Genomic DNA, 21,937 nt, shown 5'->3' with positions numbered 1-21,937 from the left:
GAGGGCATACTTTGCCATTTTGCCAGACTCCAGAAAAGCAGTCACCTGGCCTCATTTCTCTTTGCATTATACATGTTGACTGAACTGGACTGCCATCACAAAAACCACTCTTCTAGAGTTGATTTCCAAGGCTAAATCTTATAAGTAAATAATTAATGATGTAAGTTAAGTACCTGTCCTTTGAAAAAGTTACTGTTTTCATTACTTCCAAAAAGATATTTAGAAAAATATAATAGCCAGTGCTGGCAATGGTATGGTAAAAGAGGCAGCTTTGTATGTTCCTGGTCAAAACATTATTTATACAACCTTTCTGTTGAGCATTTTAATACACATCAAAAACCTTTACGATGCACATAATTTTTGATCAGTTAATTCCACTTCTAGGAATTGTCCTAGGGAAATAATTATGGATCCATAAAGATTTCCCTATAAGAACATTATTCTTGGTGTTATTTTAAGAAGTAAAAATTCTAAACCACCTATGCTTCCAATAACGGGGCATAAATTAAATAAATTTCAGTATAGCCATTCAGTTGCATACCAGATATGACAAATAATGGAAAAACATAAAGGATTTTCAATAGCAAGACTGAGAAGCAGGTTACAGGAGAGTATAATAATTTGTGTTTTTGTAAAAAGTATAACATATACTGAAGAGCCTGGAGACACACAAAAATGTTCATAGTGGTTCTTTCTGGATTGTGTGAAAGAAATTCTCATGGTGTAAAAATGTTTTGTGAGCACATGCAGGACAGTTCATATTATGTTAATCATTGATGTAAAAAAGAGGTGAAACACAAACGAACCAACAGACAAGTACAGACCAATTTTCTTGTACCCATATGAAACACCCTTGGAAGCACACCAAAAACCTATGGGGAAGGTACCTATGGGGAAGGAAGCCAGGTGGTGGGGAGGCTGCCCAGAGGGGACTTTTCAGTGCATACTCTTTTATCACTTTTGGAAGCTTGAACCATATGAACTTATTACTGCTCTAAAACAAAACAATACAAAACAAAAACTGGAAATAAAAACAAAATTTGGGGGATCCCTGGGTGGGTCGGTGGTTTAGCATCTGCCTTTGGTCCAGGGCGTGGTTCTGGAGTCCCGGGATCGAGTCCCGCGTCAGGCTCCCGGCATGGAGCCTGCTTCTCCCTCTGCCTGTGTCTCTGCCCCCGCCCCTCTCTCTCTATGTCTATCATGAATAAATAAAATCTTTAAAAAAAAAAAAATTGGAATAACAGTTGCATCATTTAAATTAGTGTGTGGCCTCTCAATACTCTGAATGAAACCTAATTTAGGGGAATGTTAGTTTTCAAACTACACATTTTGGTAATGATTTACCTTCACATATACAATGAACACTTATACACTTATTTTTGTAATTAAAAAAAAGGCAAAGATATAATTTTTTAAAAAGTATATCCTTCAGTTTTTTATTTATAAATCTTTTTTCTGGTAACTTTCTTGTGTGCAAATTGGTTCAAATTTTAAGCCACTTTCTTATGCTTTTAAAACAAAAATTTATATTTAGGAATGGTAAAATTTGTCAATAATACACTTCCACGAAAATACTTATCATTTGTCTTGCATACATGTCCTTTATTTATTTACTAATACACAGCATCTTCAGTATAAGTACACCGTTGTATAGAGCAGTCTGTAAATGTACTGGCATGTTGCTACTGAATACAGGGCAAATATTTATACGGCATTATTTTTAAAGATGTTAACACTTTAACAATTGCTCTACTTTTCCAGGATTTTTGAGTCTGGACTGCCCATGTGCTGGGTCCTAACATGACATCCTCTATGGGAGACAGATGACCGATGCCTCGGGCCCAGGCTGGAAGTGCCCGGTGAGGTGGGAACAGGTAAAGGATGTGACAAAGACAGGGGGACACAATCCTCCCTTCAGGAGGTGCTCCTCGCCCCACCCACAGGCCCCCCGTCCCTCACTCACCACTGCACGGGCTGCCAGTTAGGGAGAAAAGGTCGGAAGCCCGTGATGCACTCAAAAGCCAAGGTGCCAAAGCTCCAGTAATCCACGGTCACTGTGTACTTCTGCTGCTCCAGGAGTTCCGGGGCCTGTGTAAGAATGTGTGGTGGGAAAACACCTGAGCTGCTTCCTCTTCTGAGGAGCTGCCACAGGAGGGGGCAACCTGCCCCTCTAATCATGTCCCCACATGCCCCTGACTCCATCCAGAGCACATTGGCATGTCCATTCCAGGGTGAGGAGGTGACCACATGTGTAACTGGTGGTGTCTAGAATTTTTTGGCACTTCATTCACTCCTGATATTGATACAAGGGCCCCTAGGGGTGTTTTGGGTAGACCAGAGAACATCATATGCCCTTTTCTTGGGTGCAGTGTCCAGGTGGGAAGATAGCTTACATACAACAAAGGAAAATGACACCAGGCTATACACACCAAATGCGTACACACACATTAAATGATGACCAAGTCTCTTAAACTGATGTGATTTAGGAATGTGGTCGTACAATGAGATGGGATATTTACAATCAGCCAGATGCAGGACTGCTCCCCAAGCAGAGACAGCTGAAGTAACCAAGCAAAGCTTTGAAGCACAGAACAGAACCTGGGTCAGAAGAAGGCTCCTCACATAAGTGTCTGCGAGGGGACATTCCAGAAAGGACCATCACAAGCCCAGGCAGGGAGACAGGACCATGGACTGTCTGGCTAGAAGTGTGACCCTTATGGAAGGGTCAAGGAGTGCCAAACACGAGGAAAAATTGGGGAAGGGTCAGATCAATCTCTGTATCTGGTTATAGACAGAAGCTTTAGTTTTTAAAGGTGCAGATTTCACTGAGCATCCTGGTCAGAGCACGGGGTCACCCCACATCACTCCTGCTGAGCCCGTGAGGCTCCCAGAGTATACTCAGTAGGACCTATGTAATTACATGATATGGACACAGGGCAGGGGCCTAAATCACAGCCCCCCATGGGTCACCACTCTGAGACCTCTATCCAGAGAGCAGGTCATAAAGCGATGGAGCCTGTTACCCTAGTTGGTAGGATAAGCAGGAAGTATAAATGCACTCAAAGAGACATCAAAGAATTTCTTCTTATTTTTTAAGAACTAGATAAAACATTTAAGCTTATTTAGCCCAGTGGCTTTCAACCTTTTTTTGTTTGTTCATTAAACTGCAGACCCCTCGATCAACCAAAATTTTACTGGTTGTTACCATCCACAAGCAATCTATTACCAAGTCTTATGGAGTCTCTTGCTAGGCATTTCTTTTTTTTTTTTTTAATTTTAATTTTAATTGTTATTTTTTTAAATTTATTTTTTATTTTTTATTGGAGTTCAATTTGCCAACATATAGCATAACACCCAGTGCTCATCCCATCAAGTGCCCCCCTCAGTGCCCGTCACCCAGTCACCCCCACCCCCCACCCACTTCCCTTTCCACCACCCCTTGTTTGTTTCCCAGAGTTAGGAGTCTCTCATGTTCTGTCTCCCTTTCTGGTATTTCCTACTCATTTTTTCTCCTTTCCCCTTTATTCCCTTTCACTATTTTTTATATTCCCCAAATGAATGAGACCATATAATGTTTGCTAGGCATTTCTTGACTTATTTTCTACATCCTCAATGCTACCACCAGCTCTGAGCTTACTATCACAACAGCCTCCTTACTACTTACCCGCTATTTACTCTTGTTCAGTGCAATTCATCCTCCACAATGCATCAAGACTCATCTTTTCAAGGGGTAATACCAATCCCTCTCCAAATTTAAACCCTTCAGTGTCTTTCTGGTCCTCCATGGACTACATCCTTTGCTTCAATCCCTTCTTTTCCCTGCCTCCAGCCCCTTCCAGTCCCAGACTAGGTGAGGTCCTCCTAATACATATTTTTATAACACCCCACCCTTTCCCTTTGTAGCACTTGTCACAATTGTAGTTTCTTAGTTTCTGTGTAAGTGTGGGGGGTAATGCCTGCTCTCTCACCAAACTCCAAGCTCCTAAAGACCAAGGAAATGCCAGTCTCTTTCCCATTGCATCGCCAACTCCCAGCACAGTGCCTGGCACACAGACACAAACTATAATACTCAGTCGGTATTTACTGAGTGAATGAGTGACTAAAATAGAACCCCAATATTTAGACCAAATGATGTACAAATAGGAACTTGGCTCCTTCTTGGTGGCCAAGACACCACATGGAAACTGTGGCTTCTACGGACCAGCATGGATCTAGTTTAAACTCTTTATTTTCAGATAAAATATTGAAACCCAAGACATTATGGGATGTGTAGAAGGGCACATACTAACAAAGCCCTTCTGATATCAAAGAAGATAACCATATCCTTCCATTGGGCCTCCACTGGCAGAAAGTGCTAACTTGAGGCACACCTGGGTGGCTCAGTCAGTTAAGCATCTGCCTTTGGCTCAGGTCATGATCTCAGGGTCCTGGGATCAAGTCCCTTATGGGGCTCCCTGCTCAGCAGGGAGTCTGCTTCCCCCTCTCCTTCTGCCCCTCTCCACTCAAGCACACACTCTCTCTCATCCTCTCTCAAATTAAAAAAAAAAGTGCTGACTTGAACAGATTATATCTCTGTCATACAACAATTCCTATATATTTGGGAACCGTCTAAAGAGCTGGCAAGATTTAGATGCTAGAAGGCAAGGACAGAGAGGAGCCGCTCAAGTTCAGCCATCAGAGAGAAACTGATAAACAAACACATAAATCTACATCTCATTTCTTACCAGGTATTGCAGGGTCCCCACAAAAGAAGTACAAAGACTGCCCTGATCCAGTTCCTTGGCATATCCTAGGTCAATAATTTTGTGTATTAACTGGAAAAAAAAAAGAGGAGAAATTGGAGGATTATGAAAATACACTGTCTTCTTATAAGAACTGATTGCTGACAAGAGCAGAGGATATTTCTGAATTCCCCAGTAGTATTAGATCCTGAGTTCCTAAGAACCACCAAAGAAGGCTCCCTTCAATATGGCAGATATAAGGCAAGAGAAAACACGCACAGTAAAAAGGCTGAAAAAAAGATACATGTTCTCCTTGGCTCTGCAACTAATCACTAGTGGAAGGTCAATATGAATGGACTATGCCCCAGCCCTCAAGACTGCTAAATCTGAACTTTATGAGGTTAAAGACCTTCTCAGGAAATACCCTTAGTTCTCAAATCTTAGAACACTGGCAAGAATGAGTATGAACCGAAACAAAGGTGAGCCCTATGAATAGTCACGGGTCAGGCCCAAAAATGTTGATGGACTGAGTTGGATTACTATATTACTATATTCCACTCAGCAGACCCCTTGCTTGTCACCCCCAGCCAAACAAAGCAAGGCTGTGAAAAGGCACAGTGCCAAGGTGTGGTGCTGTGTGGGGAGATAACCCCCACACCCAAGCAGGAGGGCCCCTGAGGAGGGTCCCAAAGAGCTCTGTGGAGACTGAAGGCTGGGTCAGGCTCTATGGGCAGGTGCCAGCTCCAAATGCCTCCTCTGTGTCACATCCAATGCAAGTAATTCCAGGTTAGCATCAAACATTGTGCTCTCAAACACACAGGAAACAGAAAGTCTATTTCTAAGAGGTACTGGTCCCAAAGGCTGGGGCGGAGGTGGGAAGAGAAACATTATTTGCCTTATCAGATTCCTGCAACTTGGGCAATTAACAATGTGATCCATTCAGACTTGCCTCCATCTGCAAGCAAGAGCTTTTTGCTGAACTCCATTTCAAATCAAAAAGTGTTCCCAGAGAATCAAAGCAAATACAAAGTCAAGGAAATGCAATTATAAACAAAGATATAAAGGGTGTTCTTTTTCTACCAGAGCAGCTCCCTGAGGCAGTCCCCTGAGGACTTTTCCAGGAAGGTCACTCACTCTTTGCTCTCCTTGCTGAAGGACGATGTTTTCTGGCTTTAGATCCCGATGTATGATTCTGTTTTCATGAAGGTATCTAAGTGCAGAGGCTGAGAGGGTGGAAAGGGGAGTCAATTTTCATTAAACCTAAAAAAGTAGATTTCATTTCAAAATCTCCCATCCTGTGAAAGAGGAATACTGTGTGTCCCCTAACACACACTCTTTCAGTGCACAGACTCACATGGAGGGACAGGGCCTGGGGCAGAAGCTCCTGGGATGAAGTGAAGGGGGACCTGGTTACTGGAGAATTTGGATCACCACAAGAATCTGGCTTTTTCACACAACAAATTCTTAGCCTTCCATCCACAAAGTCACCAATTAGCCTAGCGCAGTGGTTCTCAAACAGTATTGCCCGGACCAGCAGCATCTAAGCTGGTAAAAAATGCAAAATTCTGGGATCCAGACCTGCTAAATCTGCAACGTTAGCAGTGACCCCACAATCTGTGTTTTAACAAGCTCTCCAGGTGATGCTGATAAAGTCTGAGAAGGGAGAACGTCACTGGTGCAGAGGCTCCAAAGTCTAAACTCCACAGGGTGAGAGATGTCAGAGCCAGCTGCAAGGAAGAAGAGACGAGGGGCTCTGTCCCTGCACTTGATAGTCCCAACATATTTATTAGGTGCCTGCTTCTCTGCCAAGCTCCGGGAGGGACATAACAGACATGATGCCCAACTTCAAAGAGCTCAGAATCCAGCTGGGAAGGAAGGAGCCTACACAACCCTGGCAGTGCAGAGATGTGAGGATGCCATACAGGAAGGCCATGGCACAGAGCAACACAGCTCCTGATGCAGCTGGGCTCCACACTGGATGTGATTTTCACCCATAAAAGAGGTTTAATAACTTTAACGGAAATCCCAGAGCTCGTTGTACTGCAAAAGAAAAAAAAAATGGAGTAGGTACTGGAAGGTGATAAAATTATCTTTGTTTGGAGATGATGTGACTATGTTTAGAAACTCAATAAACTCAAAGCTAGAAAGAATTTAGCAACCTGCAAACAAAACAAGTATATTCAAATGAACAGCTTTTCTCTATGTCAGCTATATCCAGCTGAACTAGAAAAAGAAAAAAAAAATCCCATCCACATTAACAACAGAAACTCTAAAATACCATGGGATCAATTTAGGGAGGGGAAAAAAACTAGCATTAAGTGAGGAAAGTAGGTGGCATAAAGAAGAGCCATACAAATAACATTTAAAAGTTTTAAAAGTTTATGGCAACATGACACTATTCACAAAGTCAAAAGACAAAAAGGCTGAGAAAGAAATATCTGCAACACACACGACAAAAAGTAAATACGCTTAATGGACAAAAAGTTCTTTCAAATTAGTAAGAAAGCAGCTCAGGAGAAAAGGGAGTAATCGACTCAAGAAATGCAAATGGCGAACAACTCTACATCAAGTTGCTCGAGCTCGTGAGTAGTCCACAAAGTGCAAATTAGAGCAAAATGAAATGCCTTTTCCCACCTCTTCAACCAGCAAGAATTTTATTTTATTTATTTTATTTTTTTAAATATTTTATTTATTTATTCATGAGAGACACAGAGAGAGAGACAGAGACACAGGCAGAGGGAGAAGCAGGCTCCGTTCAGAGAGACTGATGTGGGACTTGATCCCGGGACCCCAGGATCATGCCGTGGGCCGAAGGCAGGCACTAAACCGCTGAGCCACCCAGGGATCCCCCCAGCAAGAATTTTAGATGAGAAATAAAGGCATTTCTCTACATGGCTGGAGGGAGTAAAAATTGCTATGCCTTTTTGGGAAGGATATCTATTAAGTCTTAAAATGTACACATCATTTGACCCGTTACTTCTACCTCGAGTAATCTACTTATAAAGTCAAAAGCTCCATAACATACAGACAAGGATGCTTATTGCATACCTTGGAGTAAAATACTTAGAAATGAACTCTAAGTCCTTAATTAGGGAACAGCTGGACAAATGATAACAGAGCCACATTATCACAGGCATTGATTTCAAAATCACTTAAGTTTCTAGAGAATATAACTCAGATACAGATAATATGAGTCAGAAGAATGTCAAAGATGGGGCTTCTTTATTATTTTTTTAAAAAAAGATTTTATTTGTTCATGAGAGACACAGAGAAAGGCAGAGACCTAGGGAGAGGGAGAAGCAGGCTCCATGCAGGGAGCCCAATGGGGAACTCCATCCCAGGACCCTGGGATCACGACCTAAGCCAAAAGCAGATGCTGAAACACCGAGCCACCCAGGCATCTGGGTTTCTTTGTTTTAAAGAGATCATTAGCAATGGGGTGCTTGGGTGGCTTGATTTTTGGCTCAGGTCATGATCTTGGGGTCGTGAGATCGAGCCCCATGTCAGGCTCTGCTCTGGGAATGGAGCCTGCTTGGGATTCTCCCTTTCCTTCAACCTTTGCCTCTCCTTACTTGTGTGCTCTCTCTCTTAAAAGAAATAAAGATTTTTTAAAAAAAGAATCTTAATAAGCAATGACAACACTAAGAGGTTCAACAAGGAGACTCCCCTGTGCTGCCACTATCCCCACCACACACACACACACACACACACACACACTCTCTCTCTCTCTCTCTCTCTCTCTCTCTCATTCTCATCACACCAGACAGAACGCAGGCAAACCAGAGATGCCGGCAGCCTTCCTTGTCGGCTCTGCAGAGCAGAAGGCCTTCCATAAAAACAAAGGGGTCGGACACATTGCATAGACTTCATGCTGAAGGTTTTCTCAAAACATATCTGAAAGTCAAAGCCAGATAAACAAATGACTTCCATCTTACTAGGGGAGTTCCATCTCAGAATATTAAATTAATCACAAAACCTCTAATTACATCTGCCCTTTTCACCCAGACTTTGACCATATGGTTCCGGTATTTTATACTGTTCCTTATTTTTCTTTCATAACTGAATACAGGGGACTGGCTTAGGTCCAACAAATGTCCAAATGAAGTGAAAAACTGTAAAATGTTCCAACCTCTCCTGTTCCTGACTGTATTAACTCTTAAAGACTGATACTCCTGGGGGCACCTGGGTGGCTCAGTTGGTTAAGTGTCTGCCTTTGGCTCTGGTCATGATCTCCGGGATGGAGCCCCTGCATCAGGGTCCCTGCTCAGTGGGGAGTCTGCTTGTCCCTCTCCCTCTGCACTTCCCCCTCACTTGTGTATACTTTCTCTCTCTCTCAAATAAATAAAGAGAATCTTAAAAAAAAAAAAAAAAAGACTGATACTTCTGAGTGGCACTTTCATCTATTTTACCAATTTTTTTTCTTAGAGAGAGAGAATGCAAGGGGGGTGGGGATAGGGGTAGAGGGAGAGACTCTTAAGCAGACTCTGTGCTAACCATGGAGCCAGACACTGGGTTCCATCCCATGATTCTGAGCCAAAATCGAGAGCTGGACACTTCACTGAATGAGCCACTCAGGTTCCCCTGTGTTTTACTAATTTTTATTAAAGAATCAAGGCAAAAGGGGGATTTGGGTGGCTCAGTTAGTTCAGCATCTGCCTTCAGCTCAGCTCATAATCTCAAGGTCCCAGGATCAAGTCCTGTGTCAGGCTCCCTACTACTCAGTGAGGAGTCTGCTTCTCCCTCTCTCCTCCTTCCTCATGCTCTTATAAATAAATAAAATCTTAAAAAAAAAAAAAAAAAAAAAGAAAGAAAGAAAGAATTGGGATCCCTGGGTGGTTCAGTGGTTTAGTGCCTGCCTTCGGCCCAGGGCATGATCCTGGAGTCCCGGGATGGAGTCCCGCATTGGGCTCCCTGCATGGAGCCTGCTTCTTCCTCTGCCTGTGTCTCTGCCTCTCTGTGTGTCTCTCATGAATGAATAAATAAAATCTTTTTTTTTTTTTTTTTAATTTTTATTTATTTATGATAGTCACAGAGAGAGAGAGAGAGAGAGGCAGAGACACAGGCCGAGGGAGAAGCAGGCTCCATGCACCGGGAGCCCGATGTGGGATTCGATCCCGGGTCTCCAGGATCGCGCCCCGGGCCAAAGGCAGGCGCCAAACCGCTGCGCCACCCAGGGATCCCAATAAATAAAATCTTAAAAAAAAAAAGAATCAAGGCAAAGTACAGCCAAATATTCAAATAACTACACAAACAAGCCTCGCATGCAGGGATGGTGCAGCTGAACCAGAACTCTGGCTGCCTGAGAGCCCTGCATACAGTAACTCAACATGTGTGCACACTGACTGCCTCATAAAGGCCCATTCTGGTGCATGACAAGAGTGTCAGGGTATGAGCTATTTAAAAAAGAAAAAAGAAAAAAAGAAAAAAAAGCACGGTCTGCTCAAAAGCAGAATATGTGAAAGTTGATACTCACTGTGTTTTAAGCAAGTACATACGCCCAGGCTAAGATAACTCCTCTGAAGTCAGATATGCACATCTCACTTCATATAGCATGGGCCCCAAGCCGGTGAGATATCCCAAGAAACCCCGCTGCTGGTGATGGAGAAGAGCATTCAGACCAGCCTGAAAGCACTATTCTCTACACCAAGCTGATCAGGAATTGTCATCTGATCTTTAGTGAGGAGGGATGCAAGCTGGTTACTAATCCACTGATTTCTATTAATAGCTGTCTATTTACATTTAAGCAACTGTGCATAATAAACTTTTTAACCCTCATCTCAGGGCATTTGTTCTCAAATACTTTTGTCAACTTCATATTACTTCTAGAATTAAGGAATTCTTCAGGCATTGTTCTATGTAGTTTGCGGGACTGAGTAAGATAGTTGAAATTTCGATTGGCAACAACTGAAACAGCTCCCCTTACAGGATCAGTCTGTAGGAGGCACAGCCTGACTGTGTTCCATTTTACAAATAGAACCTGAGGAGCAGTATCACAAAATGAGTCAAACTTGTCCTGAGATGAGAGAACCTAATTTAATTGGATGGAAAATGAGAATTTGAGATGAAGAAAAATACTTTTGCACCTGAAGTTTATTAAAAATCCAAACCCTTAGTGAGAGTGACTGTGTATAAAAATGGAAAACCACAACACAAAGCAGAAAGACTAAAAAATTTCTCACATTCTAGTTCTAGAAATGCATTGTGAGAAGCACCTACTCAGTGTGAATTTTTAAGCTACACAGTGGCATTTCCTAGACTGGATACCACAGAGTGGGTCCAGGTTAAGGGCTCGCCACAGGAGAACAGTCTCCTCAGTTAGCCTTGTCAGATTGGCATCCAGGTAGTTACCCCAGCTCTCCCTTAGCTCATGAGGAGACATAAAAGATATAACTCAAGAGTTCTTACTAATGAACCAGAATTTCAAATCACAGCTCTTGTATATTTTTTTCAGATTACAAACCACAAATCAGAGAGCCGCCAGAACCAGCTATATTTCCATGTAGAAAAGCAGTTAAGAGTTATATCCATGAATCCCTACCGACTATACCCCAAATTTAAAGGTATTTACTAAAGTCCTTGAAGAACATTCTTGTCTGATACATTTCATGGAAAAGAAATGGAAAGATAAATGGACATGGAGATTAGAGGAGAAAGGAAAGACAGTCATCAACTGACTTAAGTCACCAATGACTAAGAAGTACAACAGGATGTTTGTTCACTTGATAAAAACTGACTATGTTAAAAACGAAACAGGTCCAAAATGGCATCCCTTGCACTAAGGTCACATCACCAACAGGGACTCAATACCTAGCCTAACTGTATTTCTAGCCTGTCCTGGGAATGTAATCTTAACTAGTCAGTCTGGAACTACCTGGTCAGCACTAATGAGGTGGTCTGCCTGAGAGACCCCTACCATCCCCCAAAGGAAGGTGACCTTGCCTGAAATAATCCTCTTTCTGCTAGTGACTTCCTTGCCCCTCCCCCTTCTGACGGTAAAAGCCTTTCACTCTGTACACCTCCCTGGAGCTCCTTTCTATTTGCTAGATGGGATGCTACCACCCAGTTCATGAATTGCTGAATAAAGCCAACAAGAACTTTACAATTTACTCAGTTGAATTTTGTCTTTCAACATATATAGTGACAACTGTGGAATCCGAAGGAAACTTCCGATAACATGGGGAAACAAAAATACAGGTATGGCACCCATGACCCCTTTGAGCTCTCCTTCTTGCTGTTCTCCACGGGCCATTGGTAAGTTCCCCTCAGTGCTCAGCTCCGCTCTCTGTACTAATTGGCAGTTAGATGGCTCCCCATCTAACCGGCTTTCTACAGTTCCCCATCTGATTGAAATCCCCAGCTCAATCCTCAGATTCCACCTTGGGAGCTGCTGGTGGCTCAGTTCACAGTTCCTCATTTGTTTAGGATCCCAGCCCACAGGGCCCATTCCTTGGAGTCTGCTGCTTTAGTCCTTGCCCCAGCCCCAGGTCCATGTTAGGAATCGGTGGTGGTTACCGACCAGGCTCAGACTGGGTCTGATGTGATTTGTGTAGATGAAGGCTACTGTTAACCTCAGAAGCCCAAATCCACAAAACCAGTGGGCACAACTGAGCATTTAAAAGCAATCAGAATGCATTCTACCTAACTCTTGAGACTCCTGGGTCTTAAGCTAGTCTCCCAATTTAAGAATAAATTGGTTACAGAATGAGCTAGATTGACACTAGGGCACCTGCAACCTCAAGAAAATTTCCATGTGATGAAGTACCCTGTAAAACACCTTATAATCACCAAGCCAGCAGTGCATTCCCCTTAGGTACTAGGTTGGCTCCAAGAGAATCAAAGCCTTAGCTTAAAAAAAAAAAAAAAATTAATAAAATAAATAAAAATTTAAAAATAACCCTTAAATTCCAGAGTTCAGTGCGCCACCTTCCAGCAATCTGCTTATTTAATGACTAAGGACTATGGTTTGGGAAGCTATAAATATCTACGAAAATGGCAAGATCTTACCAAAGACAACCTAGAATTACAAAGGCCAATATGGGGAACATTCCAATTGAACCAGATCCTTTTTTTAAGAAGTACACTTAAAAGCAAGGATTCCCAAATCAAACAAATAGAACAAGATACCTATTTTACTTGATGCATAAAAGCTTCCAAAAAGGCTTCAAGATTCCAAAATAGTTTCATTGAAAGTTTCACTGCAAATAAGCTAATGAAACATTAGACACAAGAGGTGTCTAAACACCACCTGGGGGTATTTGGATGGCTCAGTTGGTTGAGTGTCCAACCCTCGATTTTGGCTTGGGTCATGATCTGAGGGTTGTGGGATGAACTCTGTGCCAGGCTCTGTGCTGAGTGTGGAGCTGCTTGGGATTCTCTTGCCCTCTACCTCTGTCCCTCCCCCTGCTCACACACTCCCTCTCTCTTAATAAACAAACAAAAAAACAAAACAAAACAAAACAAAACAACACCTAGGTCTTCTGTATTGCACCCTCCCAGGGCTGCATCATCAAAAAACTGGTAAGAGGGGCATGTGGGTGGCTCAGTGGTTGAATGGCTGCCTTTGGCTCAGGGAGTGATCCTGGGGTCCTGAGATTGAGTCCCGCATTAGGCTCCCTGTGGGAAGCCTGCTTCTCTGCCTCTGTCTCTGCCTCTCATGAATAAATAAATAAAATCTTAAAAAAAAAAAAAAACTGGCCAGGAAATCAATGTTTCATTTGCAATCAACAGGGACAACAGAAAAAAGGTTTTCTCAAAGGTTTAGTTCACATTCTTCAACATCAACTTGAATGCCCCCATATCTGCCTCAGAAGGAGGGCCCCTACTGGTGAGAGGCTGAGGGATTTTCTGGTTAAAGTGCTATGCTATTCTCTTAAATAGCTAAGTGGAACCTGAAATAAGAACTAATTAAAAACCCTTACCAAATTCTGGTAGACACTGGAGCTACACTCTCTACTTTAAACCCCACTCAGAGTCTACAGATGGGATTCTTTTTTTCTTTAAATTTTTATTTATTTATGATAGTCACACACACAGAGAGAGAGAGGCAGAGACATAGGCAGAGGGAGAAGCAGGCTCCATGCACCGGGAGCCCGATGTGGGACTCGATCCCAGGTCTCCAGGATCATGCCCTGGGCCAAAGGCAGGCGCTAAACTGCTACGCCACACAGGGATCCCTACAGATGGGATTCTTAAAGATTGGCAGAAGCCAGCTAAGCTGAGACTTCATACTAGAGTCAGATATCTTTCTGATACCTCTCTAGAGTAAGCAGTAGAGAGAGGAAAAGAAAATGTCTTTTGCATCCTTCCTGGGAAGGCCTCTTGAGTCCAAAGGATCGTTCAAGACTACCAGGAATATTTACTGTTTGTCCCAGCTCAAATTTGACAAAATATTTGAAAGGATTTTTTTAAAGTAATATCTACACCCAACATGGGGCTTTAACTGACAACCCTGAGATCAAGAATCCCACACTCTACCAACTGAGCTGGCCAGGAGCCCCCGAAAGGACTTTTTAAAAATAACACTGGTCAGAAGTTGGCCAAATTGGAAGCTGATAATCAGAGCCTGACAGGAATTGCTTCTCCCCTAAGCTAAAATAAAACTACATATCCAGAGGAAAAGAAAAAAACTTCTGAAGCCTCTGTGGAGGGATTTACTAAAACACTGCAAAGACAAACAGCTCTAAATACAGAACCTCAATCTTTTTTATTTTAGTTGGAAATCTTCTCCCTGATGTTAAAAAAAAGCAAACTGCAGATAATGTGGCTTAAATGAGTGGGCCAGCCTATGGTATCATTTAAGTTACAGCCCAATTCCTTGAGATATTAAAACCAATTGTCCTTATCTTACGAGTCTTTGCAAAACCAGAAATGCAGCTCCAGAAACAATTTAAAGTCCACCTGTCCTTTTTACCAATCTCTAAACCTCTCCTACTTTTCTCAAAAGGCTTGTAAGGATTGTGAAAATTCTGACCCTAGGGAACAAAAGTACTTCTTAGAGGAACTTAAGTTCTTTCCCTGTGCCTTTGAGAGGTAAATGCTTTACCTAAGAACTCTTATCTAGACCATCCCCAATTCCTAGGACTGAAGAAAAAAAATCGGGGGAGGTTTTTTACAAATAAAAATTGCTACAGAAGCTCCCTTATCCCAAATCTGATCCACAGCTTCCATACAATTACTTTTAAGGACAGCTACAAATCTTAAGTGTCTTTCATACAAATATTGGTAGAAAAAGCTTTAGACATCTAGATAACCTTATTTCATCTCCCAGAAGCCTGACTTGGATCCAAATGATCCTTTATAAACTAAGGAGTTTTGCATTGTCATACTTATCTTACTGCTAAAATTTTAAAGTGAAAGCCATAAGGTCTCTGTTTGCATATGTCTACAAAATTACATTTGTCTATACATATGTGTATTGTAGATGTGTAGGATTTTCTTCCTCTGAATGGTACTGCCAAAATTAATATGCAAAAGAGCTCTATTTAATTGGCTTAAAAACAAACAAACATTTATATGATGTAAGTATTCCTAAAATTCTCAGAACTATAAGAGAAACTAACCTCAAATGCCTTTCAGGTTCACATGTTCTAGGAAAATACTTGGTGTTAAAGTTAATTTAAGTTTCTTGGTTTAATTAAAATAGACATGTCTTCAGCATTGTCAGTACTGAATTTAATGCAGACATACATTTATTCTACATGTTTACTAATCAAATAACCTCATATTATCATAATATAAATTGTCATATATTCATATGATATCTATCTTATATCATCAACAGGAAAAATAACAGGATGATGGCTGACTTTGTCTGATGTCTCATGGAGCTTTCCTTGGTAGTCTAAACAGAAACGTATGCTTGTAAAAATTATTAAATATATTCATACAATTTGCCAACATAACAAATATTGGTGCAACAGGCAGTTTACAGCCTGTTAAAGTGCTTAAGTTTTAGTTTTCACTAGAAACTAAGGTTTCTAAAGGTTAAAAATTCTAAATAATATGTAATCAAAGCTACTGGAAATAATAAGAGAAACATCTCTGTACCCAAGGAAAGCAGGGTGTGTGCTTTTGGAAGAGAAGGTATGAGGAATGGAGAGGCATTTTTGTTGAAGGAAAAGACATTTTGTCCCAACGTGAAGCTAGTTATTTCAGAATAGGAAAGAGGAAAAACACAGGACAAAATGTGAATGTAAAAAAAGATGTAGGTTTTTAAAAAAGGAATCTTTGGGCAAGGAATTTCATGTATGGTCAGGTTAGCTAAGATTAAAATAAATTTATTTGAATAAAAAAAATTTAATATCAAAAAGAAACTGGTGCAAAATTAGAATTTGGTTTTCTCTCTGTTAAAATGACAAAGTTTTCTTGGACTATTGGTCTAAATGAAGTCTTTCTGATCCTGAACTACCTGGTATTTTGCAGAGGGCTCCTGGAACATCTCAAGATTTATTTTCTCTATACAAAGAATATGTAAAACTAACTGGACTTATTTGCTATGTTAAATTATATGGAAAGCACTGTCAAATAAGGAGTAATATTAAGCTTTCCTTATACTGCATTTGTCTAGCTTTGTAAGTGTTCCAGAAACTATGAAATTCCTGGAAATCTTCATGTCTTAGAAGAATATTACCAGTAACAATTCCAGTTATTATCCTAAAATGTTATCACAGAAATCACTGAATTTCCTTATCAAATGAACTCTCATCAGTTCTTTAACAGTAGGTATTTTTAAGTCTTTGTCACTTGCAGAGAGTTACTATTCTACTCTGATGCTCTTTAGAAAGTGTTTCTGCACATGTTCCACCTTCAAGAATGGGCTTGGACTTTGGAAAGAACTTGGGCAAGTACAGGATTCTGATAACTTTAAGATCATCATAAAACTGTCCTTAGTAAGAATTTCCAGAAATAATGGAAGAAGTGGATTAAAGCAGAACAAATATAATTAAATGGGACTGAATAACCCAAGAAGGATGATTATGATCTTTTGTTTGAAACACTGCTGGTTCCTCCATGTTTTGTTTTTCCTTTCCAGATTTAAGGAAACTTTTTAAGCTACCTAGGACTTACAGCTATTTGACAAAGCATACCTTTGTAACAAAGGTATGGGTGAAGCATTTCCTTTTTCTCCCTATCTGATCCCTCTAGAAACCAGAAACCCTTGAGTATTCTTTTCAAGGTAATATAGTTAGGTATTTGTGTAAGTTCAATAAGACTCTCTTCTTCTTGTAACAGGACACAATTAGAAATGTGGGCTATATCACCAAGGACTTGACTGAAATGTCACATTTATGAGAGATGTGTATAGACTCAGATATGACCAGACAGTTTAAGAAACTGCTAGGAAAAAAACTCATTTGGTACTTTGCTTATAAGAGGGTCCTAGCAGCCTTACCAGATGAATAAGAAAGGTCACTTCCTGGCAGGCCCAGACACCTCAGGATATTTAGGGGAACCTTGAGAAGAGAGAAATTCACCCAAATTATTGGTATTGCAGGTAAAATCTGATGGTAAATCCTTGGCGTGGCCTCCTGGCCTCAGAGGCTTATAAGGCAATCTGATTCCTTACGACAGGTTCCACAAAGCAGTCTTAAAAGGAGCTTACATGGCTAATCATTATTCCTGCTGCATTTCTGTTAAGTAAACAGGCCAAGTTCAATGCAAACAATTCAGTTTTACTGTAATTATCTTTAACTTAAAAAATAGGGGTAACTGTAGAGAGAAAAATTGCACTTTTGTAGATATTAGATTCCAGTACTGTTAATTTTCTTTGAGGTTTTGTTATAGACCTATAAACTAGATTGGATCCTGATAGTTTCTTCAAATATCTGGCTATGACTCTCCAAACTAATGTTTCTAATTTTCTCCCACCCTTCTGATTTGGAATCAATAAAGACAAAGATTAATTGCCCTTGAATCTCCTTGGAAGGGACAACGCCAGGTCTTCCTCACCCACTAGATGGTAGCCAGACTTCAGGGATGTAGGTTGACGTCTACCAATTAAAAAGGGCTCCTTCAGACTTTGGGAACTACACACCAGCTGAAGACCTCAAAATCAAATTGACTAGGAAGAAATAGCTAACACCAACGTAGACTACTTCCACCTAAGCCACCAGATCAAGACTTCATACTTTTAACACGAGATCCTTTCTTCCTCCTTCTCTGTCCTTTATTCTGGCACTGGCCTGGAAAGATAACACCATCACCTGTATCTCGCAGGCCTTTGCTAAGGGGGGTAATCCAACCTGCAAACAACCGTTGGGTATGCCACAATGCCAGTAGTTCTATAGTTCTGCCTCTTACACACCTCTGATTTCCAATGTGTCAGTTTCTCTAGAATAAACTTGGCCCCCTCTCTACAGTGTCAGACACCCTAACCCTGAGGGTCCATTTCCCAGTCTCTGGTTAACAATCCTAAACCCAGGGAACCTTGAGGTCAGGCTGTACATAAAGAAAGGGACACAAGAGAAGGGTAACCAGAATAAAAACCACCTGCATGGTCTACCAACCCTTAGATTTTGCTGGCCTCCATTCCAGTCCTGTGCTAGGACTCAAATGGGAATTACCAGGAGGCATTCAAAATTAGCTCCCTCTGGCAGATCCTTGCTTTACCAGTTGGGAGTACAAATGATCAAGAACCTCACAACTCTTAGAGCAATAGCTGCCCAATAAAAATCCTTAGACTCAAAAAAAAAAAAAATCCTTAGACTCTAACAAAGTACTTCATAAAAGGACAGTCCTCGATTATCTGGAAACTGAGCAAGGTGTCTGTGCTCTGGCCAACACTGCTTACTGCCCCTGGATTAACACTTCTGGAGAAGGTAAAACTCAGCTACATAAAATCACTGAACTAAGCCATCTGGCTTAACAAACGGACTCAACACAGTCTCTCTTTGTTTGATTTTTATTGGTTTGGGTCTTGGGGACCATGGCTTTGAAGTACCCTTTAGACATCACGAGTTACCCTGCATATAATAATCATAGTAATCTCTCTGGTACACTGTATTTCCTTAAAAAGTTTTAAATGCCAGTTCATGGCTACTAACCATCAAATGATCTCCCCAAGACTGGAATGTTGAAAAATGAAGAGAGTTACTGACTAAAACAGTGAACCTGAAGTCATGACCAGTGAATAAATACTACAGAGATTCGGCAAAGTCATGGTCTATGAATAACCACAGAGCACCAGCAGAAACTATAAGAACTTCAGAGCCATAGCTGGGGGTGATGCTAATACCACTATAATGATTTTGAAATCATACAAATATATAATTTTGATCATATCTCAGTTAAGTCTGATCAAAAGGGAAGGACTGTTAAGAGATGACAGGCCAAAAATGGAGTCACTTGTGCTAAGCCCACATCACCAAACTGAGACTTAATACCTAACCTAACTGTAGATTCAGCCTCTCCCAAAATGTAATCTTATTCAGTGTGGTATTACCTGGTCTACACTAATGAGGTAATCTGCCTGATGGGACCCCTGCCATCCTCAAAAGAAAGGTGACCTTACCTGAAACAATCCTCTCTTTGCTAGTGACTTCCTTGTCCTGGTCCCTTCTGCCTGTCAAAGTCTTTCATTATGTACAGCTCTTCAGAGCTCCTTTCTATTTGCTAGATCGGATGCTGCCCAATTCATGAATCACTGAATAAAGCCACTAAGATCTTTACAATTTACTCAGTTAAAATTTGTTTTTTAACATTTAACACTACTGTGTGCCAGTCACTCCACCTTCACTGGACCTTCCAAGCACAACAAATTAGAAGGCCAAGTGTGAACACGTGGAGAAAGACTGAATCCAGCTGGGGGGTTCCCGGCTAAAATAGCCCCTGTGATTAATCAGCAAGGTAGAAAGGCAGCCATACCAAGTGCTGAGAGAAAACTGCAAAACCATTCTTGTTTGTTCAACAAGTACTGATAAAGTGTCTTGTATTTCCTAGGTATTGTGGAAAATGTGCCACTGAGGCAAGGCGTTTTCTTCACTTACTGCAGGGTCTGGCCAGTGGCCCCTCACACCAGAAATCTGTCCCCACTGTCAAGCACAGGGAATAGAGAGGAGAAATGGGATATGTGACTCGAAGGAGGGCCGAAAGGATCTGGAGCCTTGAAATGAAAGGGTATATAGAGCAGGAAGAGGGCGAGTTCTAGAGACAAGATTCGTGTCTGGGTGACTGATGGGAAAATGGGCTGGTGACACAAGAAAGGGATGCCAGGAAGGGATCTGGCTTAAGGAAGAAGTCTAGGACTTGGTAATGGCTTTGGGAGAAGTATACAGACACGGGTAATGGAGTTGAGGAGAGAGCTCAGGGTTGAATACACAGACTCTGGAGAGAATATGGCTGATAAGGAGGTTGTGAGAATAGCCTGGCAAAGAGAATACTGGAAAGCAGTGGGTGGTCAGTCCAGGCACAGAGAGGGGCAACGGGGACGGAGCAGGAATGAAGAAAAAGCACATAGACAAAACTCTAGGGGAAGATGATGCATTAGGGGAGAGGCAGGAGACACTGGGTATGCAGTCAGGCTGGGACAGTGGAGAGGGCGTCAAAGACGTTCTGGGGCGCCCATTCTGACAGCCAGCCCCCTAGATGATGAAAATGGAATATCGAGTTAGAAGGGACCTTAGAGGCCGCCTAGCCCAAACCCTTCATTTTAAAGTTGAGGACAGGGCAGCCCAGGTGGCTCAGCGGTTTAGCACCGCCATCAGCCCAGGGCCTGATCCTGGAGACCCAAGATCTAGTCCCACATTGGGCTCCCTGTATGGAGCCTGCTTCTCCCTCTGCCTGTGTCTCTGCCTTTCTCTCTGTCTCTCATGAATAAATAAATAAAATCTTTTAAAAAAATAAATAAATAAGATAAAGTTGAGGACATATAGCCCCAGAGAGTTACCACAGTTTCCCATAGAGAAGAAATGAAAAGACAAATAGACCAAAAGGTCCTTGCCCAGGGTGACAGAGCTGGGAACTTGGAGAAGCCAGAAATGAAAGCCAGTTGTCTTCTCTTTTATTATTAGTAGTTCATTTATGCTTTCCAACATACTTTATATACCAATGATCTGAATTGCTGAGATAGGGTAATCCTGTTATGTTCTAAGTCCACAATTAGAAACACTAAATAGAAAGGCCAATTTGAATGAAGTTCTCTTCCCTAAAGCCCTGTATTCCCTTTGAACCTCTCTCTGCCTTTTAATGCTGAAGCATGGCTGCCTACGAGGCATGGCCACAACAGACACAGATGGTGACTTGGAGAATGAGGCACCGATGAAACCGGGAAGCGGGGTTCCTGAAGGTTCCAAGGACAAGATGGTCAGTTCCCGCAGTAAATTGGCCATCCAGCGAGTCAAGGAAGATCAACTGAGACTTAAGACCTAAGGCGGTCACAGAGATCACACAACCAGACCACCCAGCTGGGCAGGGCACACACAGGCAGGTCCCCCTCAGGCAGGGGAATCACGGGCCTCCAGAGTGTCCATCTGTCCTTCAACCTTGAGTGCTCAGCTCAGGAGGAAACACACTGCAATGTTTTCCAAAGGATAACGAGCAAGACTACTTAAATAGAGTCCACTTAGGTGTAACTTCCTTGAGCTATTTTAGGGTTATGTGGAAATTCAGATCATTTCCAGCTGCCTCTGTACCTGTCTCTGGATCTCTTACCAGCATAAGAGAATAATGCCTAATAGGTCTGTCCTGGCATGTGCTCACCAGGCAACGGCTTATTTTCTCATATTTATGCTGTAGTATCTTCCTAATCAATTTAAAGTTCACTGGAAAAATCTTCTCTATTATCTTGATGCTGCTCTGAGTGGGCATCTCTGTTACGTTAAACAGGTTACGTTAAAACAGGTTTAATCCAGAAGAGAAGGCACTGACTTCTGGACCCAGTGGTCAAGGGTGTGGCTCTGACACTTATCTGAAGCCAACCTGGCAGAGAACAGCAGTGGCAACTCCAACAAAGGAAACAGGGCTGGCACTTGGAACAAACTGGAACAAAATATGCTCAGGAAATGTTTCAGAATACAAAAGAGCTAGCTTAGATGTGCTCCAAGAAAAGCTTTTGAACTCCCGCTCAGTGGTGAGATCTTGCAAAAGAAATAAACTTGATAAATCCTGTACACAAATCAGAAATGGGAAGGAGAAGTATAATACAAGCTTATCAACAACCTCTGCCACAACCACAACACTAGGGGATGTGACTGCTTCCAGAAGATGAATGACACAGGAAT

At 41.8% G+C, this 21,937-nt stretch overlaps 1 protein-coding gene across 5 annotated transcripts in view; it reads right to left on the bottom strand.

Moving 5' to 3' along the window:
- IKBKB (inhibitor of nuclear factor kappa B kinase subunit beta) overlaps positions 1 to 21,937 on the bottom strand; it is a 61,770-nt gene that overhangs the window by 19,728 nt on the left and 20,105 nt on the right. For all 5 annotated transcript variants that reach the window (XM_077849354.1, XM_077849355.1, XM_077849357.1 and 2 more), the window contains 3 exons: positions 5,856 to 5,944; positions 4,725 to 4,814; positions 1,964 to 2,088 (listed from right to left, as the gene is read on the bottom strand). In XM_077849354.1, the coding sequence (XP_077705480.1) occupies positions 1,964 to 2,088; positions 4,725 to 4,814; positions 5,856 to 5,944 (304 nt within the window). The remainder of the gene's footprint in view (positions 1 to 1,963; positions 2,089 to 4,724; positions 4,815 to 5,855; positions 5,945 to 21,937) is intronic.

This window comes from Canis aureus, chromosome 15 (assembly GCF_053574225.1).
Source record: "Canis aureus isolate CA01 chromosome 15, VMU_Caureus_v.1.0, whole genome shotgun sequence".
Lineage (NCBI taxonomy): Eukaryota > Metazoa > Chordata > Mammalia > Carnivora > Canidae > Canis > Canis aureus.
Note: the sequence above shows the minus strand (reverse complement) of the source record. Positions and strands in the feature narration are given on the sequence as shown.